The sequence below is a fragment of the Simochromis diagramma genome, unplaced genomic scaffold (genome assembly GCF_900408965.1).
Source record: "Simochromis diagramma unplaced genomic scaffold, fSimDia1.1 OVJJ01000816.1, whole genome shotgun sequence".
Taxonomy (NCBI): Eukaryota; Metazoa; Chordata; class Actinopteri; order Cichliformes; family Cichlidae; genus Simochromis; species Simochromis diagramma.
The window spans coordinates 5,711,129-5,735,160 of record NW_024386908.1 but is presented as its reverse complement, the minus strand read 5'-3'; the positions used below and the strand labels follow the sequence as shown (position 1 = coordinate 5,735,160).

Here is a 24,032-nt window from a genome sequence, read left to right as displayed (position 1 = left end):
TTCCTCACTTTATTGCCTTTTGTTGGCTCTGGAAGGTTTACAACACATTTCGAGCTGACATATTAATTCACAGTGTCCTTTTCGGTCTGCCTCGCCCTTGAGGCCATTCTGACTTTTTTGTTGTTGTTTGGGAAACGTTAATATAATACAATATTCTTTATATCTTTCAGGGTCATGTGGCAGCTGGCTCAGGTGAACCAAGTGTGGATGAGTACCATTCCTTGGTGTTGTATCACAACAACAGTCCCCGCTGGGGCGACCAGATCAAGCTCCCTATTCCGGTCGACATGTTTCGGGGGTCGCACGTCCGCTTTGAGTTTCGACATTGCTCCAGTAAGTGAAAATAGGTTTGTCGGTTTATTTATTCAGGAAAGGTTAAGCGACCACATTTTTAGCAAGTTTTCGCACATTTTAATACACCGTCGGCTTGTGGTGTGAATGCGTGAGGAGCCGCATTCTTCACAGCTGAATACCTTGGGAAGTTGAAGATAAAGACCAGACATCCTGCACTGACTCCACTGTGCCCTGCAATTCCAGGCACATCACTGATAAACCTTTGAAAGAAGTATTCATTTTCCTTGCTTGCTTCAACCTACCAGCCCTCCAGCCTCGTGCCCACTCCACATAGACGGTGTCCAAGTGTTTAAGCTCTTTTTTTCGACTTTGGTACTGATACTAGTTTGTCCAACTTCTCATTTCCTAATGAGACAAAACTTTAATTATAATCAAAGTATGCTTCACTCCCTCTCACATTCTTTCTGTGCTTTGGGGAGAAGGCCGGGTCTCTTCTCTCATAACAAGTCGATATTATTATGCCAAGCCGTGAGGCTGTGTGGCTGTGTGCAGCAGATATAGTAGCCTTATTACTGCTGGCAGTGCTAGTATTCCCACCTAAAGGCTGCCTATTAAGATCCCAATTTAAGCCTGTGGTGACACCAAACTGAGGAGGCCATATTACACATGTTATAAGGGCTTCCAAATTCAGGGGCAACCTGCCTGCAAAATTCTGATTAGCACACACTCTCATTTTCAGTTAAGGCTTAATGGAAGGTTTGGTTTTCTGACTATGCCTTTAACTGCTAATTTGTTTTTGAACTCATTATTATCCAGTGTTGCTTCTTAATGGGGCTAATAGGAACAATAAGGACCTGCCAGTATAAGCTGTGCAATGCTTTATTAACTGGTTGTTTATACAGTACAATTCTGAACCAGTTGAATCAATTTACAAGAGAAGCTGTACCTTTATGAATAAAACGGCATGTTACTGCGTGTGGGTCTTGCACTTATTTTTCTATTAATAATGTGAATTATTAAGCAGTTCCTTCCATTATAGAGCCTCAAAACTGCCATGTTTGGACTCTTTACAAAAAGGCAACCTGAGATAATTACAAACTGCGGCCACAAGAAGGCTGTAATTTAAAGGATGTTGCAAACAAGCAGTAACTTATGGTGGATAAATACTGTTTTATATATAACAAGAGTGACTGCTTTAACTTTGTTTTTTTTAATTGATATTGCTTTTTAGATTTCACCGGGTTAGCAGTACTTGCCTTGATTGTCCCAATGAAGTGGCACTGCAGTGGCATAATGGTACCAGCAATCATTCAAAGTTAGGCTCAGGTCCAACATCAGCCAATGCTGATGCCCTTATACTTAGCATAGGGTACCTGGGCAGTGGTTTAGCCTGCCTCCATTACTGCTGCACGGCTACAAGCCACTTTACAACCCGTCTCCACTTTAACTTCTCATTGTCATGGCATATATGACTGGACTGATGGCCTATCTGTTAAATTTTGTTGTTGTACTCCCCTTATCCATGATCCAAACTGCAGATAGAACTAAAAATTTTATTTTGATTGCAATGGTAATTAGTGGTCTTTGTGAGTAGAAAACCTGAATAACAAGCCTGAGAGAAATGAGACAACAGTTTCTAGTTTGATGCATTAAAAACGTATTTCTCTTGGGAAAGACAACACACACAAACATACAAACTCACAACAGACTAGTAGACACTGTTAAATAAATCACTGGTGTTGCAATAAAAGGAAATAGAAACTTTCCATGCTCTGCTTTTGCTTCCCGCTGTGCACGCATTAACATTTCACTGCTAAGGCAGCAGATAAATCAGATTACATGTGTTCATACTGCAAATTATGCCCAGAACTTTCAGATAAAGCTTCCCACATTAATAAAATCCTCAAAAGAGTAAATCAACTTAAAAAACTCCAAAAAACAACAACTTTTTGCTTAGTTACCTCACATCCTACCGTTATGCAAGTGTGATTAAAGGGGTAGTGAATTTCCGAGTACAAATGGAAAGATTAGAGGTGTCCTTTAGATTTTCCTGTTAATAAAAAAAAAAAAAAAAATTGCATCATGTTTCAAAATTAAAATTAATTGCCTTACATATGCAAAGCTCATGTTTTATATATTTAAACCTCTGTTGTTTACCCTATATCAACCAAGAATCTTAATGATTGATTGTGCTAAAATGAGCAGGAGCATGCACTTCGTTTGCACATCTTTGCACTTGTATACCCACTGATTGGCACCTTCAGCAGTCAAAGGTTACTCACAGAGCCTTTGAATAAATACTTTTCTTCTCCCTGGAAACATACAAAGAATTCAACATATTAATTTGCTGCTGTTAAGTCTAAAAAAGAAAGCATTTTTGTTTTGACGCAGTCTGGGCTGTTCTATTTTTGGACTCAATATCATGTCCATGTGTTGTTGTTTGACAGCTAAAGACAAGGGAGAGAAGAAACTGTTTGGCTACTCCTTTGTTCCTCTGATGCAAGAGGACGGAAGGACTCTGCCAGATGGCACCCATGAGCTCATTATCCATAAGGTAAGACCTGCATACCCTCACCATCTACTGTAGGCTTTGACTGGGGGGGGGGAGTACCAAATCAATTTTAACCTCTTCTTGGCAGGATATTCGTTTTTGGCTTATGTATAGTGTATATAGTTTTTACTGCAGAAACCTTCACAGTGTTGTGTAGGTTCATCTAAGATTGTGATATCTTAAAAAAAAAGATATCATCTCATGTCCATCAGTAGATTGTAGCTTAGCCGTGATCTTAACTGAACCTGTTGATTGTTTTGCATCTCACAGGTGCTGTCAAGGATAATTTGGATGGGATTGTGCCCTGTATATGATTACGTGAATCATTGTCTCTAAATGGCAAATTGTGAGAGTCTTTTATGATACAGTTAAGAGCCACCGGCCACCAAACAGCTCGCATCACTCAATTACAGGGTTGCACGCCAGTGAGTAATGTCCGCTTACATAACATTGCCAAGCTGTGAGGTTGAATTTAACCAGGCGTAAGTGTTGCTGTATTTCTGTTTGTTAGTCTGCATCTCTTTATTTAGATTCACCTTTTCTCCCTACGTTTTAAGCGACTCACAGGTTTGTCGTATCAAAGGTCTGAAACAAGTAAAATGACCAGTATCCCCAGTTAAAAGCTGCTGCAATGCTGTCTTGGGTGTAATTCGGAATAATTGCAGACTAGATGCTTTTCCTCAGCTGCAGGCGAAGGGTGTGTCCAGTTCTGTGGAAGGAAAAGAAACATGAGTGCATTCATGCATTTTATTGGCAGTAAGGGGTCCAAAAATATGATGTATTTATTCTATGGTTTAGTTCAACAGTGTATAAACACAAAGAAAAATGCTATTTTCTTTGTACTTTTTCATGTCAGGTTGCAAGATTTAGTCTTACCAAACCCCAGGTTTTGAGCCTGCTGGTTTTAGTGGACTGCTTTCTTTTTCCTGTGTGTCTCCACCATAGAGGGGGGGTAAAGGCCCATTGTAATGCCAGATGAAAGTTGCTGAAAAGCTCAATGAAACTGCATGGCCTAGTTTCTCCTCAGGCCTAAAATAGACACACAGGAGCAGTCCAAACTCTTTGGTAGCTTTGGAGCTCAAACAGCTTCAGATGTAGGACTGTGTGTTAAATCCATAACACAAGACAATCTAATTTCAGTCAAGACCTCTTCAGTAAAAAGAAGACTGTCTTTTTTTTTTTTTACCTTCATAAACAGTAATTTATCTATGCCTCTGTTTAAGCAATTTCCCCCCATAAGCGGGTGAGGAAGGAGAGCAGCAACAAGATTCTTGGTACCAAGCAGACCAGGCCTTAATGACAACAGATATAACAGTGGAATCAGACACAACATGAAAAGAAGGGTCTGATTCAGAGGTTGGTTGCAAAGGAGCTTGCAGAGGCAGTTGGTGAAGTCACACATATTGCTTCAACAGTTGGGGGTTTCTGATGGTTCAGAGATTTACAAGGAAAGCTAATAACACTTTTGTTCGGAAACGAGCCTATTTCTAACTTCAATATATGACAGGATGATTAGCCACCATGAGGATCAACTTCTCCTTTATTTTGGTGTTGGATGACAACTCTCTGTTTTTAATCGGACACACTGAGGGTTCAAACTGGCATTTGAACCCTCAGTGTTGCATTCTTCTGTTCTTGTCCAAAACATTTGCCAGTGGCAGCTCAAAAAAGTTGTGCTTTATGTTTTTTCGCTTGGTTTCCTTGCAGTGCGAGGAGAACACCAGCTTGGCTGACTGTTCACGCTACCTGAAGCAGCCGTTCTCCAAGCCCAACCTGCCGTCTAACAATCAGACGCTGAAAGGCACCAAGGAATCTTTCTGGATCACCAGCTTCCTCTGCTCCACCAAGCTCACGCAGAACGGTAAACAAGACTCAGGCATCGACATTTGGGTCGCTTGCCTGCTGAACTGTTTTTGGCCGCCACACTTTTACAGATTTTAATTGGGAGTTTAGTTGTGCAGCACTTCACTAGCTGCTTCTGTGTGCTTCTATAGATCAGCGAGTGTTACAAAGAATGCAATCAGGGCTTCAAAAGAGGCTGAAGAAAATGTAGAAATGCCATATGTTAAGGGAAGTCAAAGAGATGGGTTCTGTGCAAGTGTTGAACTGATGTTCCCCTCCCTAGTGCGCGAACAAACCAGTGAATATGCAAGGTGGTAGGAACGGCTTCTGATCTGCAAAACTCACTAATGAACTAATAAGTCCCTATGCTTTTGGGTTTGGGATTTCAGCATGGCTAGAAGGCTACGTCAATGTTTGAATAGAAACTTTAAAGTTACAAGCATAATTCAGTTGCAACGCTCTTTGTTTATTTATCTTTTGAGATGCATTTTAAGACAACCAAAATCAGTAATGTAACAACACAAACAGAATTTTGAGTCTAAAATTGCAAAAAGACATTTCAGGTTCAACAGCGACAGCTAAAAGACTTTCTTCTTGAAGCTTATGTTTTATTCATGCGTATGTCTGGGGAATCCTGCACAGGAAAATGACTTTTTATCTCCCTCATCCTGCTGCACTTGAAAATGTCATCATTTGTTTGGATACGTTGGGGGCTTTGGGGCTATAATTGAAGGGCCTGATGATGCTTTGTGATGTGAGATGCACGCAGCTCTCATAATCCTCATAATCCTGTGTTGTTGTTGTTGTTGGGTTTTTTTTTTTTTTTTCAAGCAAACAAGGGAAGCATCTTGATCTTGTCACTGTTTGTAAGTCATGTGTCTTTTTGCATCTTACCCCTCCTTGTTGTCTTCCTTCAGGTGATATGCTGGACCTGTTGAAGTGGCGAGCCCACCCTGAGAGGATCAACGACAGCTTATCAAAGCTGAAGGAGATCGATGGCTCGGAGATTGTCAAAGTAGGCCAGCAGACAGACTCTCGTCCATGATTTGGCCCTGTTTTTTCTTGCCTTGTTCAATTCAATTCAATTTTATTTATATAAAAGCGCCAAATCACAACAACAGTCGTCTCAAGGCACTTTATATTGTACAGTAAAGCTCACTGTTAAGAATGAAGTGTCACTGTTTTATTTCAATCAAAATGTATTTAAAGTTCAGGTTGAGAAAATGAAAGCCTGTTTTGTACTTCTCTAACAGTTTCTCCAGGACACCTTGGACACCCTCTTTGGGATTTTGGATGAAAGCTCCCAGAGATATGGACTTAAGGTGTTTGATTCACTGGTAAGTCAGTTGTCCAAATGGCCCAGTCGTGTTGCAGATTTTTTTTGTGTGTGTGCGCATTCTCAGTTTTTCTTCCCATCAGGAGCCATCTGATAGTGTTTGAGTCAACAGTAAGAGCAGATACACAAACTCCAAGAGAAAGATCTAGTGATGTAACGCTTCAGAGCTCGCTGAAGCAATCTCAACCTGGTCATGCTGCACTGAGCTGATAGTGTGAGCCCGGGGATCGATCTCTTTCTCTCTTTCTTTCTGTCTCTGTCTCCTCATGTCTCTCTCTCTCCAAATCAGTTTCACACTGACACACAAGCACACTTTCTCCTCTCGCTGTGGCGTTATCAGTGATGAAAAGGTCTAGTGGGCCGCTGTAGCCATCAGGTTTTCTTTATGTCGCTCGAGATCAATCAAACAGGTTGGACGAATGGACTCTGTGGCTGGACAAGCTCAGATCATACAACAAGCTGCAGACATGAAGTGATGGGTTTTTAAAAATATTTCTAGAGATTTGTGTGCAGCATGTAAATACGCTTCTTTTTAATCTCGTAGCCTCATATGAAAGGCACAATTTTAAATTCATGCATCTTAGATAAAACTTTATTAAAATACACAGAATTCTTTAGGGTTTTTTAAGCGATATGCCAACATGATTTTTTTTTTAAGTTGTCTTCTCTGTTTACTCTAGGTCCATATCATCAACCTTCTCCAGGACAGCAAATTCCAGCACTTTAAACCAGTCATGGACACCTACATCGAAAGCCACTTTGCTGGAGCTTTGTCCTACAGGTATGTGATGTTTCAGCATTCACTTGTAACAAATGCTGCAGATTTTCAAGGCTACATCACAGAACCACACATTGTATTCTAATAAGATATCACAAGAGGTAGGCAGGACAAGAGAGTCCAACCTACGTCAATGCTGAGAGGCAGCTTTGCTCAGTCCTGTGCTTTGATAGAAGATTGAATGAAATGCTTATGGTGCCCCCTGGTGGATGAAACGTGAATTAGAAAATTGTGCTCACTTTTGCCTCCCTGGATTTCATTTCTCCTCCATCACACACCTGCTGCAGGAAACCAAGATACTTAAAGAGTACTCTCATAAGTACTCAATGCCATATGTGTCAGAAGCGCACCGCTGGATGAAGATGATCTCTTGAGTTGAAGAGTTTAATTTCAAAGTTCGACCGTTTAAAGCAGCAGTAAAAAAAACTGAAACAGATTACAAGTGGGTGGGTGGGAAGGAGATTTTATTTCTCTTGTCAGCCCGCAGTTTCATGATTATTACACACGGCTGTAGTATTGTATTGATGAATTAATGTGACCAGAGTTCATTTAAATAATGGACGATAGAGCGTTACATTTTAAAACATGACACTGTCTCATCTATATTTGCCAAATCCAGTGAGAGAAGCATGCAGCTAGTGGTAACTAGTTGTACTGTGTGTGTGTGTGTGTGTGTGTGTGTGTGTGTGTGTGTGTGTGTGTGTCTCCTCCAGGGACCTGATCAAAGTGCTGAAGTGGTACGTGGACCGCATTGTTGATGCAGAGCATCAGGATCACATACAGCAGGTGCTCAAGGTGAGGCACGCACAAAGACAGCCAGGCCAGTATTTCAAACTGTAAATGCAGCTGCCTTTATCGATACACAAATACACCCATGCACACAATGACACCATCCACTGCCACTCCTGCTAATTCATACGTTCTTCTACCATTTGTTATCCCCCACCTGTGTCTATTACACTGCATGCAGTTTTAATGAGCAGAAGCACGGTGCCTCTAGTGTTGGGAATCCTCATCACATTTTTCTAATGACTCATGCAGACACACTGTCAGTGGAGCACATTGCGGCACCCAAACTGTGGCTCCTCGTTTTAACATTCACAGAAAAGATTCTGCACCAGAAGTGAAATGGTAATCTGTAGTGCAGTAAATAATGAATAAGCGGTACAGTGCAGATGTGCTTGCAGGCTTTTCCACGTAGAAGCAGACAAGAGAATCTCTTTAGACGGGTTTAATTGCGTATCTAACATGTCGAGGTGCTTATCTTTAGGCACATTCCTTTTTTAATAAAAAGCAAAGCGTATCACTGTCAAAAAACTGCTATATTATAAATGAGCTCAATAAAAATAAAATTAAAGGTTATCATGAATAAAATTGTTTTCTTTATTTAAATTCATGTATTTCAAGACTTTGCCATAGACTGTATATTCAAGGCGTTGGTAGTCACATCAATGTCAGCTATTGGTTTTGAAGCTTCAAGATGGGCATTTTACTCAGTGTTGTTGTTTTTTGTTTTGTACCCACAAATGACCTAATTTGGAAAAATAAATGATGTAACTGCTAGCATGATTTATGCTATCAGAGAGACACAGATACCTGCTGCCATGTAAGTCAACTTATAAATAAAATAAAACTTTCACTCACTTTAGAAACTGGAGCATGGGTGTCTTTGACAGTATGTTGGTACAATTAAATAAGCAGCCATGTTATTTGTCAGGTAATTGCATTAAACCTCTTCCACGGGACATACAGTCGGAGAGATCCAGTTCAGTGACTTACATTAATTGAGGGGATCTCCGAGCAGATGGCTAAAGGCACCAACTTGTTATTCAAAGCAGCCGCTCTATTAATTATCCAGAGCTTTAAGCCCTTACAGTTACAGTTGGATACAATACAAAAGATACAATTTAAACTGCTGAGGTGTGTGGAAATTTGCTCCTACGTTCCTTGAAAGAACAAATTGGCATCCAAAGTTCTTTTTGTATTCCAGTAGCTTTAGTGATCTCCCTCCATGAATTTGTTGACATATGTGAGCCCTATATTGATGCTATCATTTATTATTGCTTTTAATAAGTAGGCGATTGTTCGATGCGATGCGCAGTTAGCCACATTACTTTATTGCATCGGTTATATCTAAGGAGGTGCACGTTAGCTTACACCGTAAGTTATGGTATTTGGTTTCAGAGGGGTTTGTGGTTATGGTGTACATCTCCCACTGAAGCATAAATCTCCACCCTGACTGTAAATCTGTCTACTACTGTTTTTAAATTGGGCACCCTCACATTAACATCTGTGAGTACTGGACAGCCTCAAGTGGCCCTTGAGATCACAATGCCAGAGTGACTTATTTGTTTTGTTTCAATTTATTTCTTCATGCTTGACTCAAAAACTCAAAATGATGAATTCATTATCAGAATTGCTTGAATAGTCTGGTACTTTTGACTTTGAGATAAATAAAATAATAAGAGATTGGATGAAATTCATCAGGACAAAATGTACGAATTCTCTATTATCTGACAACTTTCCCTGGAAGGAACTTTTGTGCTTTTTTCCATCAGGCGGCAGAGGACAAATTCTTATTTCCTTTTTTCCTCTTTCCTCTCAGGCCAGCGAGTACATTTTTAAGTACATCATCCAGTCCCGTCGGCTCTTTTCGCTCGCTACAGGAGGCCAGAATGAGGAAGAGTTCAGAGTCTGCATTCACGAGTTGTTCATGTCCATCCGCTTCTTCCTCTCGCAGGAGAACAAAGGCACCACGCCCGTCGCACAGACACAGGTGTGTATGGGCTTGTGTGAAAAATCAGTGACAGGCATGAGCGTATCTGAAGATCTTTGCAGCTTTGTCATACATGCGCCTGATTGTGTGAATCTGAATGTGAAAATGTGCGCCACTTGATGTTTTCTTTCTCAGGGGCTCCTGTTGATGCAGTTGTGAAAGGTGAGAAATTGGCTGTAATTGAATTTCATGCTGCCAGAGGGTTTGGAGGCAGAACAGGGATTTCTGTGGCAGGTTTTCCTTAATCAGTGGGAGGTCTGCACAGCAGGGCAGCTGCCTTCACTGATTTCAAAGAAGACCAAAACAAAACAAGCTAAAGACCCCAAAGATAATCCTAATTACACACCAGAAACAGATGCTTGTGCAGTGGTGTATTTGTGCACTCTTTTGTTTTTTGTTTTTTTGTGGGAAAAACCCACCAGTTTTCTTTCCTGTGGTACATATGTTGGTGCTGTGGTGTCCATCTGATCTTATGTCTTCTTTATCCGGGATAATCCAGTCAAATTTCTCATATTTTCCTATATTTTTTAGTGTTCACCTCACCCACACAAAATCTAAACATGTCTTTTCTTTTAGCAGCCATAACAAACTACACATGTTTGCAAAAACCTCACTTTGAATCTTCAAGAATCAGATTGCTGTTGCAACTTTAACTATTCCAGCTGCGCTCTGTCTGAAAACCTCTGTTTTGGTCCCCCACTGACTTCTGATCTGTATTCTCAACACAACAATAGCAGTGGGAGAATGCAGGTCGGGCTAATACTAATCCCACTTAATCTGTAACATCTAGCACACACACGCCAGCATACACAAATACATACACACTCAAAAACATAAGCAGCAAACCCATATACAGATAGGCAAACTGTTTCCTGCACATATGGAATTTGTAATGTGCAGAACAACTTGAGATTGGCAATTTGGTATTTAACTGTCACTCCTGTTTTAGATTTTATACTGTTAAGTAAAAATGCAAAAAAACAAAACATGATTTGAACATATTTTTTGATATAATTATGCTTATTTAATGCAAAAATGAGATATGCTGCATTCTAAAATTAGTAAACACACTGTGATTACTCAGAAAAGCTACTTCAGTTGGGCAGTTACGGCCCCTGTTGCCTTATTTAAATGGATAAAACATCTTTTCTTCAAAGAAAACATCTTTGACAGTTGCTGGAAAACAAAACACCATTTGTCTTCTGCCAGAATGTCCCAGAGAAGAAGAACGTTAGTGTTACAAAAAGAGAGACTCAAAGGGAGATATTTAGTCCTTTTTTTTTCTCAACTATTCAATGAGAAACTGACAAAACCTGACAGGAAGAAGGAGAATCTGACAGCCAGCTACAAACAAGTGATGGGCAGCAATCCTAGCTGTCCTTCAGCTTAATCCACGTAATCCGTGCCTGCCAGAGTTCTGACTAAATCCAAGTGGGGCCAGTGATTCAGGGCAGAATAGTAAATATTTACCTCTGTTTACTAAATAAAACAGCTGTCTAGAAACATAGTATGAATATTAAGAAGAGTATGGAGCAGTACAGTCGCTTCTTCTTGAGTCAGTTCTTATCGGTTGAGCTGAGCTGCAGGGCATCTTCACAGTGTCATTAGGATGTAGCTTCTTTATTATGCTACTTACATCATTAAAGTTAGTGACAGATGGATGGTAAAATATTGACTGCATATACATATATAGGAACACTCTCATCATGGTTTTCAGCACAGTGATTCCATGCCTGGAGAAAGCATTTAAACAAGAATGAGCTCCACCTGTTGCACCTGCACCTGTTATTGAACATTCCCTCTTTATGCGCAGGCCGTGTTCCTCCGAACATTTCCGGCAATTTACGGCGAGCTGTTGAAGATCTTCACTGTGCGTGAGGTGGCCGGTTTCGTCAGGGAGACTCTGGGCAGCCTGCCTACCACCGTCCATCCTGACTGCCCCCTGGAGGCCGTCAAACTGCAGTGCATTGCCAAGACTGTGGAAAGCCAGCTTTACATAAACCCAGGTAAATACTAGAAGGACAAAAAGCATTTATTCACAGCATTTGGAACATGATCACAACTCTTTAGCTCTGCAGTCCCATTTGAGAACACACCTTAGCTAATTGTTACCCTGCAGTGAGCCAAATTCCAAGTTATTAAACTGTTCTTAATAAAGGGTTTACACTGAAGCAAATTACTGTGTCAGTTTTTTATTTGCAACACGCTCCCAAAGGCTGCATGTAGCAGGGAAAAAACATCCCTCATGCAAATCATATGAATGTCATACAAGATTTTCATTAGTTCCAGTCAATAATGTTTCAACTGAGCATGAAAGCAGAGCAAGACATTATGGCCCCGCGGAGAAATGAGTTTAGAAAATTTTCTTAGTTGTTCCCGTTCTGTTATTTCTACTTCATTAAGTCTTTGATGTGTTTGTGCTGTAGATTCACGATGCATCCTGTTGCCGGTGGTGCTTCGAGTGCTACAGGCCCACATGCAGGAGCAGAGAGACCTGGTCATGTGTGCCCAGATCCTCTCCAGCATGCTTTCTCTAATCAAGAAGGAGGAAAATGGCACTGCGGTGAGTATTACGCTCATAATTGAGAGCCATTAGTCAGGCCCCCCTGCTTCCTTAAAGAAACACTGCAGTGTTTTGGGAAATACACTGGCTTTCTTACTGATGAGGAAACTGAGACAGCTGGTTAACTGAGCTTAGACTAGAAAGCTCAGGTAATGAAATCCATCTAAAGCATATTTCAAGCTCAAAACCCAAATTTGTGTAATCTCTTAAAAGCTTATAGCTGTCTTTAGAATTTCTTTCTTTTTGTTTTATTGATTAATAAAAAACAGTTTCAGGTTTTTATTAAATGTTAGTGCCAGAAAGAAATCCCTGGCCTGGCCTGACTAGAGCCTTTGCTTTTAGTTTTTTTAATTTGGCCAGTCAACTCCTTGCACTTACATCCCTGGATGCTGGAGGTCCCACTGGCCATTTGCAGCTGTCTGCATCCCACTATTTCAGTAGACTTCAGTAATGCAGAGAGCAAACGTCCAATTAAACTCAGAGATCGAACAGTGGCTTTCGGTGTAAGATCGCTCCTTCCGAGCCTAATGATGGCACCGTTTGCCACATTGGGATCCTTGTGACTTCATCCTCTTTCTCAAATTTAAATTCAAGATGAAAGGTTGCCTTTCTCTTAGAATGAAGGAGATCCCATGAGCTCAGGGGGAGGAACTTAAAGGTGATATCTGCCAGTTCACCCGAAAGACAAAACGCCAAAACACAGACTTAACAATGTGGTGTATGCTGTGCAGTGCAGCGAGGAATCAGACCTCTACATTGGAGAAACCAAACAGCCACTTCACAAGCGCATGGCACAACATAGAAGAGCCACCTCCACAGGACAAGACTCAGCAGTCCATCTGCATCTTAAGGATAAAGGACACTCTTTCGAGGATGCCAATGTTCACATTTTGGACAGAGAGGACAGATGGTTGGAAAGAGGAGTGAAAGAAGCCATCTATGTCCACTGTGAGCGACCATCTTTGAACAGAGGCGGGGGTTTACGACACCAACTCTCTGCCATCTATAATCCAGTTTTGAGATCCCTTCCCAGACGCCTTAACGCCCACTCACATCCTGGGCCATCTGATCTCAGGAATTCGCATGATAAGGTGGGGCCAGGTTTCACAATGAACTCACCCGAAACGTCTTCAAGCAACTTAAAGAAGTCCAGACGCTTTTCTTTGCAAGCTCCTTTGACTATCTGCCAGTTTGTTGCTTTTGATGGATTGCATCACGACTCAAAGACGCACAACAGTATTCTTCTCACCTGACTTTGAACAAGAATTTTTTAAGTCATTGCAGTCATTCATCAAATCATTGTGCTGTTGCATAAAGATCTGGTTACGCTTTAACATGTGGTGTACAACTAAAGGCGTAATTCCTACAACTAAGTGCTGATTCAATGGAAATTAAATGGAATTTTAATTACTTGAAATTACCATGAAATTGTTATTATTTGTAGGTACAAATAATAACAATTTCATGGTAATTTTGAAGACAAACAAGAAAAAATAAAAGACCATCAAAATTTGCAGACCTGTGCTTTTCCATGAAAATTATGAAGAAGTTACATAATAATGACGACTATTTATACAGTGCTTGAAATTACTTGCGGTATAACTTTTATTTCCTCTCGTGTAAAATACCTGAAGTTATGTGTTACTTAAAATGACTTACAGACTACCGAAATGTTCTCGCAGTATACCAAGTTCTTTGTTTCCTGTAAAAATCTGACTTGTCACCCCCTTATTCTAGTGCATACACCGTTAAGTACTTGTAGGTAAATTTAAAGACATTGTAATTTCAATAAAATACACCATTTAATCACTCGGGAATTACAGCCTCAGTTGCATGTCTTATTATAAAGTGTTAGCAAATATCCCTGGCTCCTCCAAGTCATAGAATAATAACTTTTTGAAATCATAAATAATATGGTGTAATCGCTTCATAGAAACTTGTGCAGTTGCAATCAATTCCTGATGTTTTTCAAGAATCTGCATGACAGTATCCCTCCCATTATATCTCCCAAAATAATTAAAGAAAGTCAACACCACAGGAATCAGTCCTACACCAGTATCGTTGCCAGTACACTGCAATAGCAGATTGCTTTGTTGCGTGTATATGGTCAATTAGTCTTGGTAACCGGGACACTAGCAGTAGTGCAGTCCAGTAATGAGAGCCATCAATTTAGCAATGGACACTGTCAAAGCGGCAGTCACTTTGAGCTGTGTATGTGTATTTGTGTGATTTGCCTGTCTGTGTGTACCTGCTCAGGTTGCCGGGCTTGTACCGGTCCCTGCAAAGGAGGCAGCTAGTGGAAGAGGCAGCCAGAAAAACACATACACAAATGCGTGCACACATGAGCACCCACTGGCACCATATCTAAAGGGAAGTGACAGCAGCGGCAGTCAATGTGCCAGTGAGGCTCCTTCTCATTATCACTCTTTCCAAGACCTGTCTGTCTTGTCAGGGGTAGAGACTAGAGAGAAACACACACACACACACACACACACACCAGTTTATTCACCGCTCTATTTGAGTTTCTTTTCATCTTTAACTGCCTCTACGTCTTTTGTATTCTACCTTCTCCTATTCGTTTCCATTCTCCTCTCTCTTTTTTAAGTTATAGTCTCAAAATGTTCTGCATGGCCCTGAAACTTCTTATTAGTCCACATTCTGGTGCAAGACTCATTAAAACTGATGAAAATAGAATTACAGGGTAGCGGTGGCAGGGCGGTGAGGGGTGTAGACGTTGGCTCGGAGGCAGAATGGTGTCAGTTGTTGAATCCGGTTGAGTGTTGTGCTAGCAGAACAATGCCAGGTAACTTTAAGAGGACATAAGTGCACAGATGGAGTCTGTTTGAATTTTAGTGACTCTTACGTTCAAGATTCACATTTTTTTTTCTTTCTATTCTAAATGCTAATACTCTCTCTCTCTCAAGGTAATGTAGTACTTTGACCTGTGATTCATTCTCACATGGGTGTGTTTTCTTTTCCCTCTCAGGAGCTTGTGGTGTCTGAGGAAGTGGAGCTAATTGTGGAAAGCCTGCTGGGAGTTTTACTGAGGACTATCTTGGAAATTAGCAACCGGCCCCAGCCTGCTGGAACCTCCATGAGACTACAGTTCCAGGATGTCACTGTATGTGTGTTTTACTGTGTGTGTGTGTGTTTGTAAGCTAGCTTACTGCTATAAATGCCAGAACTTGACAATATGTAGAAGCGTAATTAGATTAATAAACAGAGTTTCTGGAATGGCGGAAATGGTGAGGTGGATGACAATGTGATCATCATTGTCTGATGAAGGAAGGTCAAGGAAACTCTTAAAAATCCTGTTAACATAAGTACAATTCTTACTAGTTCCACTATTATTTTCAAAGCACAATAGATCTTATTTTTTGAACTCATTTCTTCTCCAAAAGGACAGAAAAATAAAAGTTTTCCCTGAATATGCAACAACATTAAAGCTTCATCTTCTCCCTCTCATTATGTGTTGTGTTGTCAGGGAGAATTTGTGGCATGTTTGTTGGCGCTTCTGCGACAGATGAGTGACAAGCACTATCAGAAGCTGCTGCAGGCGTTCAGCAGCAAAGACGACCTGAGGGTAAGACCACTCGATCTTTCTCTCTTTCCCTCCATCCATATCTGTCTGTCTGCAAGTCTAAAAGTAAAAGATTATAATTAATGCCTGTTGATGGTATTACTACAATTTCTACAAATTGTGTCGAATTGGGCAGCAGGAAAAATAAGAGACAGAAAGATATTAAGTTCATGGGTTTACTCTATTGGGAATTAATGTTAACTGAAGTAATGTGCTTTTTGTGAGTTCTGAACCCTGATGCTGGGTTTGGTGGTAAAACCTAAGTGAAACATGCAGATGAAACCAGATTTACTGCTTTCACATGTGCAGCGCATCTTTCTAGAGGCTCAGACTTTGAGTGTATAATATTATTACAGTTGATAACACAGCACATCCTATCCTATGGTACAGACTACATAGTTACATAGTAGATCTGCATTTGCCTTAACACTTGAGAAGTGTTAGGATCAGATATTTGTGTACAGTGTAGTGTCCTTAAATAGAGCTGATATTAACAATTCAGCACCATGGACAGATGCAGAGGAAGTTGTTCTACCTTCATACTAACTCTGAGCAGATTTAATGTGGTTCACACTGGAAAAGAGCCCCTTTTCCATTAGTACCTACTTGGATCAACTCACCACAGCTCACCACAGGTTTCAGGGTTTTTCATTAGGTCATAGTACCTGTACGGCCAGGGTTCCAAAGCGATCCACGCAGGTTCTAAAATGTGATGTTGTCAGACTGCATGCCACCAATTGGCTGGTCAGTGGTGTCACTCGATGAGTCATAAGAGCATCTTGTTTGTTAATGGAAAATCGGTCGATCCAAGTCTATCTGAGGAGGTACAAATGGAAAAAGGACCTACAGTGAAGTTTTAGGTTGTTTGTTTTCCCGCAGAGATAAAGAGAAGTCAAGAAGTAGCTTATAGCTAGAAAATATTAAAATGGCCAACAGAAACATTTCTTTTATATATTTTTAATTATACCTAATATATAATAGGATAGTAAATGGTTGTCAAAAATAAGCTCCATCCCGAATCTTTCTTCTGCAATAACTCTTTACTGAGTAACAAACTTAATGTGCCTTGGTGTTGTTTTGCATGTGTTTGTGTTGCAGGATTTCCTCCTTCATATCTTTACAGTCTTCAGGATCCTAATCCGACCAGAAATGTTCCCTAAAGACTGGACTGTCATGAGACTGGTCACGAACAAGTAAGAACACACACGCAAACAAATCAAGGAAAGCAGGAAGAGGACACGAATGAGGACAGACAGGAAATCAGAGGCTCATGCAGATATGCAGTATGCATCTCACTCACAACTAGTCGTTTATTCTGTTTGTGTGCTTTCATCTGCTAAAATATTCAACCTTGGTTCTCTCAGTTGACACTTGATTTTGATCGCACAAAAAGCTTCAGAAGATGGAGAGATTTGAATGTAGTGTGCTCATTTAATATGAGAGTAAATGCAGTGCTTATCCATCCATATTATTGTCTGGAGGTCACTATCAAGTGACACAGAGATGATATCATACAGGAAAAACAAGTAACAGTTGTTTCATAATGAAAAAGTTTTGTCAGACAGAAAAGTGTAACTTAAAAATGTTATGCCTTAGCTATTTATGGTTTTGCCTCTCTGCTCATATTTTCCTTTAGCAGTGCAGAATGGAAATGACAGATTCCCCTCCAAGGTGACACAGTAGTAATCTTCTCCACCTCTTGCTTTCTGCGTCCCTTTTTGTTCTTTTAGTGTCATCATCACAACTGTCCTCTACCTTTCTGACGCTCTGAGGAAAAACTTCCTCAATGACAAGTTTGACTACAAGGTAAGGGAAGTTGGCAGGCTTTGTGTGCGTGTGTGTCTTGTCTGAACAGTGCTGCAGTGCTTCAGAAGTCTGAATGTCAAAATAGCTTCAAAAAGTTTGCTGCATTACTTTACTACTGACACACAGGCAGACACATATATAATATGGAAGTTCATCACACGTCACAAAAACTGAGACATGGATATAAAATCGACCCAATACTATTATTTAGATGCTTAAGGCAGACTGTGCAGTAGTGAGCTGAAAGCTAAAAAACAGAAGAAAGAACAATAAATATACTTTACACCAACGTCCTATCAGTATTGTGTCTGATAGTAAGTTACTGTGTACCCACATGCAGGTAGACACTTTTGTAGGTTAAAGTCAGGAGGTTGTGCACGTTAACAAAGTGATGTTTTTTTATTGCAGGTGTGGGATTCGTATTTCTACCTGTCTGTAATATTTATCAACCAGCCCTGTCTTCAACTTGAATCCTTCTCTCCCTCAAAGAGAAAGAAAATACTGGAAAAGTAAGTGCTGATTATTTGCAAATGCTTGGTATTCTTTGCTGGATGCGTTAGAGCAGTCTGTAATGAGCCACACGCCTACTCAACAAGCCGCTCTATCTTGCTCCTCCTGTCTGTCAAGAACCTCAACACAGCTGGACACACACAGTGTACACTCACTCTAATGACTGCTTAACATGCTGTTCACACATTTTTAACCGCATTTTGTTGTTGTTTTTTTTTATCATGCAGATATGGAGATATGAGGGTGATGATGGGCTGTGAGATCTTCAGCATGTGGCAGAATTTAGGTAAGGTGATAGAGGCCCATCATAGCGCACATCTTATTCCTCAACATGGGCTACACCCATGACGGAGAAAGTTGTTAAGCTCATCGTCCTTCATGTGGCATATTCACAAGAGATACTTACTGAGTACTTACTCAATGTTTCCATGCACGGGATCCGTCTCATTGTGCTTTGCAATTCACACCTTTGCTGGAGTCCAGCTTGATCATTATATGGATGGATCTGCATGATGTGTAACAACGTGGGCCATCATGCGGACCAAATTCTCATTTATAAATGGCACTACAGCCTCCATAGTGCTCATAAAGGAAAAGAGGCCCAAAAAAAGCTGGAGAGTGTGCAGAAAGAAAAAAAAAAGTAAAAGATTTGCTGATGCAGGACCTAAATGTTTGGAAAGGGATGTGAAGGGATTTTAACCTAATGACGTACATGGCATATTTGCAGGTACTTATAAGTGCTAGTGTCTGTCTCCCATTTCAGCAATAGCTGGATCTCTTAAAGTCCTGTGGTTCTATTGAAACTATCGAAATCCTGTTTTTATTTATTCATATTTATTGCTCCTCTGGTGCAAAAGTAGAGCTCTTGGAATCTGTGTGATGCAACAAAGCAAACAACTCTCTGTACTTGAGCTGATGGGATCTAAAAAAAACAAAAAACCCTTTTTTCTTCTTTATACCATTTGTCACCATGGCAACCGACTGGATGCCTTGGTCTCCTTTATGTGGATGCTTTTGTTCTGACTCTGTGATGGATGGATGCAATTTTGTTTTATGGTAATTTCCAACGTACTGTTCAAGTGTGGTTTTTCTCATTTTCAAGTACACTTTGGAAACCCCCCCCCCCCCCCCCCCTCCTTTCTTTTTTTATTTGATAGTAATAATAACGTTACATCTTTCTGCTGAAAATGATGGAATAAACTGTGCACTCTAAGTTGTTTCGTTTTAGCACTTCAGCCAAATTGGAAGGAATTTGTGAAGTGCACTTTATCAGAATCTGTCTAAAAGGGAGGACAGAGGAGAGAAATCCACTTGACCTTTTGAATTCAGACCTGTGTTAGCCAAAGAAAACAAAACATCTGAGGCATTATTTTTTTAAAGGTGTAATGTTTGTTTAAATGATTAGAATGGGGGAGTAGCAGAAAACAATCAAAACAGAAAGTTTTGGGGCTTTTGGGAACTTCATGAACTGCTAGAGCAGGATTTATTGCAAAGGTTTCGAAGGAAGACACCTTTCCAGAGTTGGGTAAATTGTCTCTGACATAAACAATATGCTGTGTGCAGGGGTAAAGTGAAAGCCTGACCTCTGTGCCGATCTGTATCTTTCCTCCAGGTGAACATAAGTTGAACTTCATCCCAGCAATGATTGGGCCGTTCCTGGAGGTGACGCTGGTGCCTCAACCTGATCTGAGAAATGTCATGATCCCCATTTTCCACGACATGATGGACTGGGAGCAAAGACGCAGTGGCAATTTTAAGCAGGTACTGCATGCTGCTGTTTCACTGAAATCAATTCACCAACTCAGAACTATTTAATCTTGGCTTTAACTGTTAGTTGCAAAGGTTAATGAAAGCTAAATTCATCCTTGTCATAATCACAAATAAGCCACATCTATATAACTGGATAATTGGAAATATAACTTGTAATAATTGCAGTGTGTGTGATGTTTAATTTTCTTCTAAAACATTTACATTCATTTATAGCTGGTTTTGTTTCTCATTGCTAAATAATATTATTTACATTTCTGAAACTTCAGAAACCACAATAATTAGTATAATATATGAACTGAAGCATGTGAATGTGAGAGACAGAGCATTACAGAAAACGACTACTTATGTTTTTTTGCTAAAGGTGGTTCTACAGGCTACTTGGTCATGGCATGTCTTTAGTTTTTCACATAACTGTAAATTCTAACAATTTAACTGTAAAGAAATTGACAGAGGGGTGAGATCGATTGGTGTCTTGTCACTCACAAAACTTACTCCCTAAAGCATATCCTGCTTTATTATCAACAATTCTCTAAAAGTATCACGTTGTATAAACTAGTACTCAAAAATCATTAGTAAAATGTCTATTCAGGTAATAAAACAAGTGATCAATAAGCAGTCAGATTTTTCTCAGTCAGAGTCAAAGTCACCCTCTGCTGGTCATTGCAAATACTGCAAGTTTAAGAGAATTATGCATTCTCATTCAGATAATTAAGTCTAATTTTTTGATGCTGCACACTTTAAGATCAAGCTCTGCGTTCTTCTTTGTTATGTCAGTGTTGTTCAGACTGCGAGCCTCTGAGCTTTAAATGCTTTTCCTCACAGGTGGAGGCCAAGTTGATTGACAAGCTGGACAGCCTGATGTCTGAAGGCAAAGGCGATGAGACATACAGGGAGCTCTTCAACAGCATGTGAGTTGGTAAAAGAATCAAGAAATGTTACAAAATCTAATAAAGTAGACATTTTCCAGAAAGACTTTTGAAGGAAAAGTCTCTGCAAATTTGTTAAATAATTTGGCTGCGAAAGCAATTTTTAAAAATTAATTAATTAATTTTTTTACAATAAACAGTAAAATCCCAGCAAAAACCTACTTGAAAGTGCATGAAGGCTAGTTTAGGAGACCTGGGCACTTCCAGTGAAAATAGCTGTTTATGGGGGTCTAATTACCTAAATGATGCAACCCACACAAGGCTTCATCAGGTAAATTATCTGCGTGGGCTGCAATCTGCAGGTCATTTGCCTCACTAAATGGGCGTTTTATCGGGAAGTGGATGTGTCTAAGTATTCTGCTTTTGAGAATTAGCCTTTAACCCTGAAAACCCAGAGCACAGATAGCAGCATTACAGCTCTGAAAAGGCCTCTTGTACTTCAATAAAGAAAGCCATTAAATGGGTTAGGTTGCTTTCAGAGCATGTAGCTAATGAGGGACGCAACACAGAAAGCTGCAGGCTTACTTTCAAACTAACAAACATGTCATTATTATACAAATATACAATAGGTAGTTTTGTATTCGAAATTGCTTATGTAAAGCATATTTTTCAAGCAGTGAGAGGTAAGTGATGAGCATTTAATCGCCTTCATCTTCACTCACACCTCCTCTTTGGTCAGCTCCTTTTGTCTGTCCTTGAGTTTCCAGGTTTGTACACCTGCATGCTTAGTGTTTGTGCACACCTTTTCATATATATATGTGTGTGTGTGTGTGTGTGTTCACCTGAGTGTGTGCGTATGTTGGTCCCTGCTTCTTTTCTGTTTCTATTTTTATGTCGCCCTTCTCTCTGGGCTGCTAGTATTTGAAGCTTTCAAAGCAAAAATCTTGCATTTCAACTTTAAAATAAGAAGGAAAAGAAAACCATGTTGCATTAAATGAAGTCGTATTTCCGATTCACTCTTCTGCTGTCGCCCAGCCACAAATCAAAGTGTGATCTATTTTATGAGTATGGATCCACTTCTAATATCCCTTTGTCTTCCATAGTCGATCATTCTCTTTCCCACCATTTGTACACGTGAAACATTACAAAATATGAACCGCAGTGCCTCTGCATTTTATTAAAGTTCAGTAGTTATAGTGTGCGCTATATTGTAATCATGTATAATAAGTTATTATTAACACTTTTTTATGTTTAATTTCGATTTTCTTTTGTTTTTCTTGATTTAAGCCTACTTTAAGTTCATAATTATTTTTTTTTCCTACTAACTCCACTAATCCCTAAACTAACCTGTGTGAGTGTGTGCTAATATTAATATTAATTTATTCCGCCTATGCTTCCCGCCTGGAGTAGAATTCCTCTGTTTGGTCCGTACCCTAGGTAAGACACCCTCCTCTTTGTTCTCTCAGTGTCGTCTGTGTGAGGGGAAATGTGGAGCAATTACAAAAAAAAAGAAGAATAAACAGCTTCAGTATTTTGGCTGTTGTGTGTTTGCCCTTAATTCTATAAAAACCTGTTTTGGTGGCATAACAGTAAATAAGGTGTTGTAAAAAAATTTTAGCCACCTTTGTGTTTTTTCTTTCTTGAGCTCCTGTAGGCAGGCCAACAAGCATAGGTGACACCGGTATGACTGCTATTAATTTTGCTTCGCCTCCTTTCCTTTCTTAGTTGTTTCTTCCATCGCCCCCCCCATTTGCCCTCCCCGTCTCTTTTGGTTTTTACATCTTTGTCTTGTTCTGTCTCTCTTCATTTGTCCTTCAGCCTGCTGAAGAAGATCGAGAGAGAGACCTGGAGGGAGAGCGGGATCTCTCTGATCGCTACCGTCACTCGTTTAATGGAAAGACTGCTAGACTACAGGTGGGCGCGCGCACACGTTCACAAAATACTTCCAGAGACACACGTGCTTGGTCTTTTTAGTCAAATTCTCAATGTTTCTATTGCAGGGATTGCATGAAGTTGGGAGAAGTGGATGGCAAAAAGATCGGATGTACTGTCAGTTTACTGGTGAGTGTCAGGCAAATCTGAAGTTATTACCTTTTTATGTCAAAATGATGAAAAAAGTAAAACATATGTAATATATAGATGATAATTGAGTATTCTTGTGGGTTTTTTTATTTATTTAACTGGAGTTATGTGCAAGAGGACCTCAGTGTGTAGGCAGAGGGATCAAAAGGCCCCTGCAAATCAGCAGCAGAACTATATTGTTGCACCACTTTTAAATGCCTTCATTACTTGTTTAAATTCCCTCTCTAATGGTTATGATGGTCTCTCTGCTAATGTTTTCCCTCTTTCTCTCATGTTTTTTCATTGAATCATCTCCCGCTCCTGCCAGAACTTCTACAAAACAGAGTTGAACAAAGAGGAGATGTACATCCGCTACATTCACAAACTGTATGATCTGCATCTGAAAGCACAAAACTACACAGGTACATTGAAAGGAATATACTGCCTTGTAGTACAGTGTGACTGAGCGTGGGTGATGCATTATTGCTGTTTTACTGTTTGTCATAACCAGGGCTTTAAGTTGGGATTTGGCAGAGAATCATAAGGTCTGTTGTAAGGGGACAGAAATAAGTCATTACATAATTCCCATTGTGAGGTCCAGTAGGTTTTAATTTTTTTTTTCTTTGTGCAGCTTTTCCTGATGCTGGTTCTGAGGTTTACTAAACTTTGTGGATTTAGCCACTACATTCTACGATTAATAAGAAGATATTACATGAGCCATCGCTAATTTCTTAGTCGGCCAGCAGGGAAGCTCAGACCTCCCTCTGGCCACCTCCTCCAGCTTATCCGGGGAGTCTTTCCTAGGCCAGCCAATAGATCTAATCTTGTCAACATGTTGGGGTCTACACATGTTAGGACATGCTAGACCGGAACACCTTACCCAAATCTTGTATCCGTGATCTCATTCCAATAATGTTAACAAATAGATCAGGTTTAGATGAACAGATTCATGGCTTTTCTCCACAAAGATGCACCATCTGGTGGCAACATTTTGGACACAATTTACCCGCCTTGGGCACCAATTAAAATTTTAACAGTTAGATTAAACAGAACAGAACATCGAGAAATACAATGAAGGCTTGCAAGTGTCGCTTCAAATAGGCACTACACACAAATACTTCAAGAAAAGGTGCAAGAAAATCAGAAAGAAGCTGAATTTCTCCAGATTCTCTACTCTCTACGACTTTGAGTGGAGAAATCTAGAACTGCAGGTATATGTTAAAAAAATGAAGGATAAAACCATTGAACTAGAATGAAAAAAGATGTTCAAAGATGGAGTGTAGGTTCAATGAAATGCTG

At 40.0% G+C, this 24,032-nt stretch overlaps 1 protein-coding gene across 4 annotated transcripts in view; it reads left to right on the top strand.

Moving 5' to 3' along the window:
• dock4b (dedicator of cytokinesis 4b) overlaps positions 1 to 24,032 on the top strand; it is a 138,418-nt gene that overhangs the window by 79,067 nt on the left and 35,319 nt on the right. For 3 of the 4 annotated variants that reach the window (XM_040035136.1, XM_040035135.1, XM_040035138.1), the window contains exons 15-36: positions 171 to 333; positions 2,742 to 2,848; positions 4,553 to 4,706; positions 5,605 to 5,702; positions 5,941 to 6,024; positions 6,704 to 6,804; positions 7,515 to 7,596; positions 9,407 to 9,577; positions 11,391 to 11,583; positions 12,004 to 12,140; positions 15,127 to 15,261; positions 15,625 to 15,723; positions 16,819 to 16,913; positions 17,451 to 17,526; positions 17,935 to 18,035; positions 18,264 to 18,322; positions 19,649 to 19,797; positions 20,629 to 20,714; positions 22,083 to 22,109; positions 22,491 to 22,586; positions 22,673 to 22,733; positions 23,062 to 23,155. In XM_040035136.1, coding sequence (XP_039891070.1) covers positions 171 to 333; positions 2,742 to 2,848; positions 4,553 to 4,706; positions 5,605 to 5,702; positions 5,941 to 6,024; positions 6,704 to 6,804; positions 7,515 to 7,596; positions 9,407 to 9,577; positions 11,391 to 11,583; positions 12,004 to 12,140; positions 15,127 to 15,261; positions 15,625 to 15,723; positions 16,819 to 16,913; positions 17,451 to 17,526; positions 17,935 to 18,035; positions 18,264 to 18,322; positions 19,649 to 19,797; positions 20,629 to 20,714; positions 22,083 to 22,109; positions 22,491 to 22,586; positions 22,673 to 22,733; positions 23,062 to 23,155 — 2,368 coding nt within the window. The remainder of the gene's footprint in view (positions 1 to 170; positions 334 to 2,741; positions 2,849 to 4,552; positions 4,707 to 5,604; positions 5,703 to 5,940; positions 6,025 to 6,703; positions 6,805 to 7,514; positions 7,597 to 9,406; positions 9,578 to 11,390; positions 11,584 to 12,003; positions 12,141 to 15,126; positions 15,262 to 15,624; positions 15,724 to 16,818; positions 16,914 to 17,450; positions 17,527 to 17,934; positions 18,036 to 18,263; positions 18,323 to 19,648; positions 19,798 to 20,628; positions 20,715 to 22,082; positions 22,110 to 22,490; positions 22,587 to 22,672; positions 22,734 to 23,061; positions 23,156 to 24,032) is intronic. The other variant, XM_040035137.1, reaches the window with a different exon arrangement.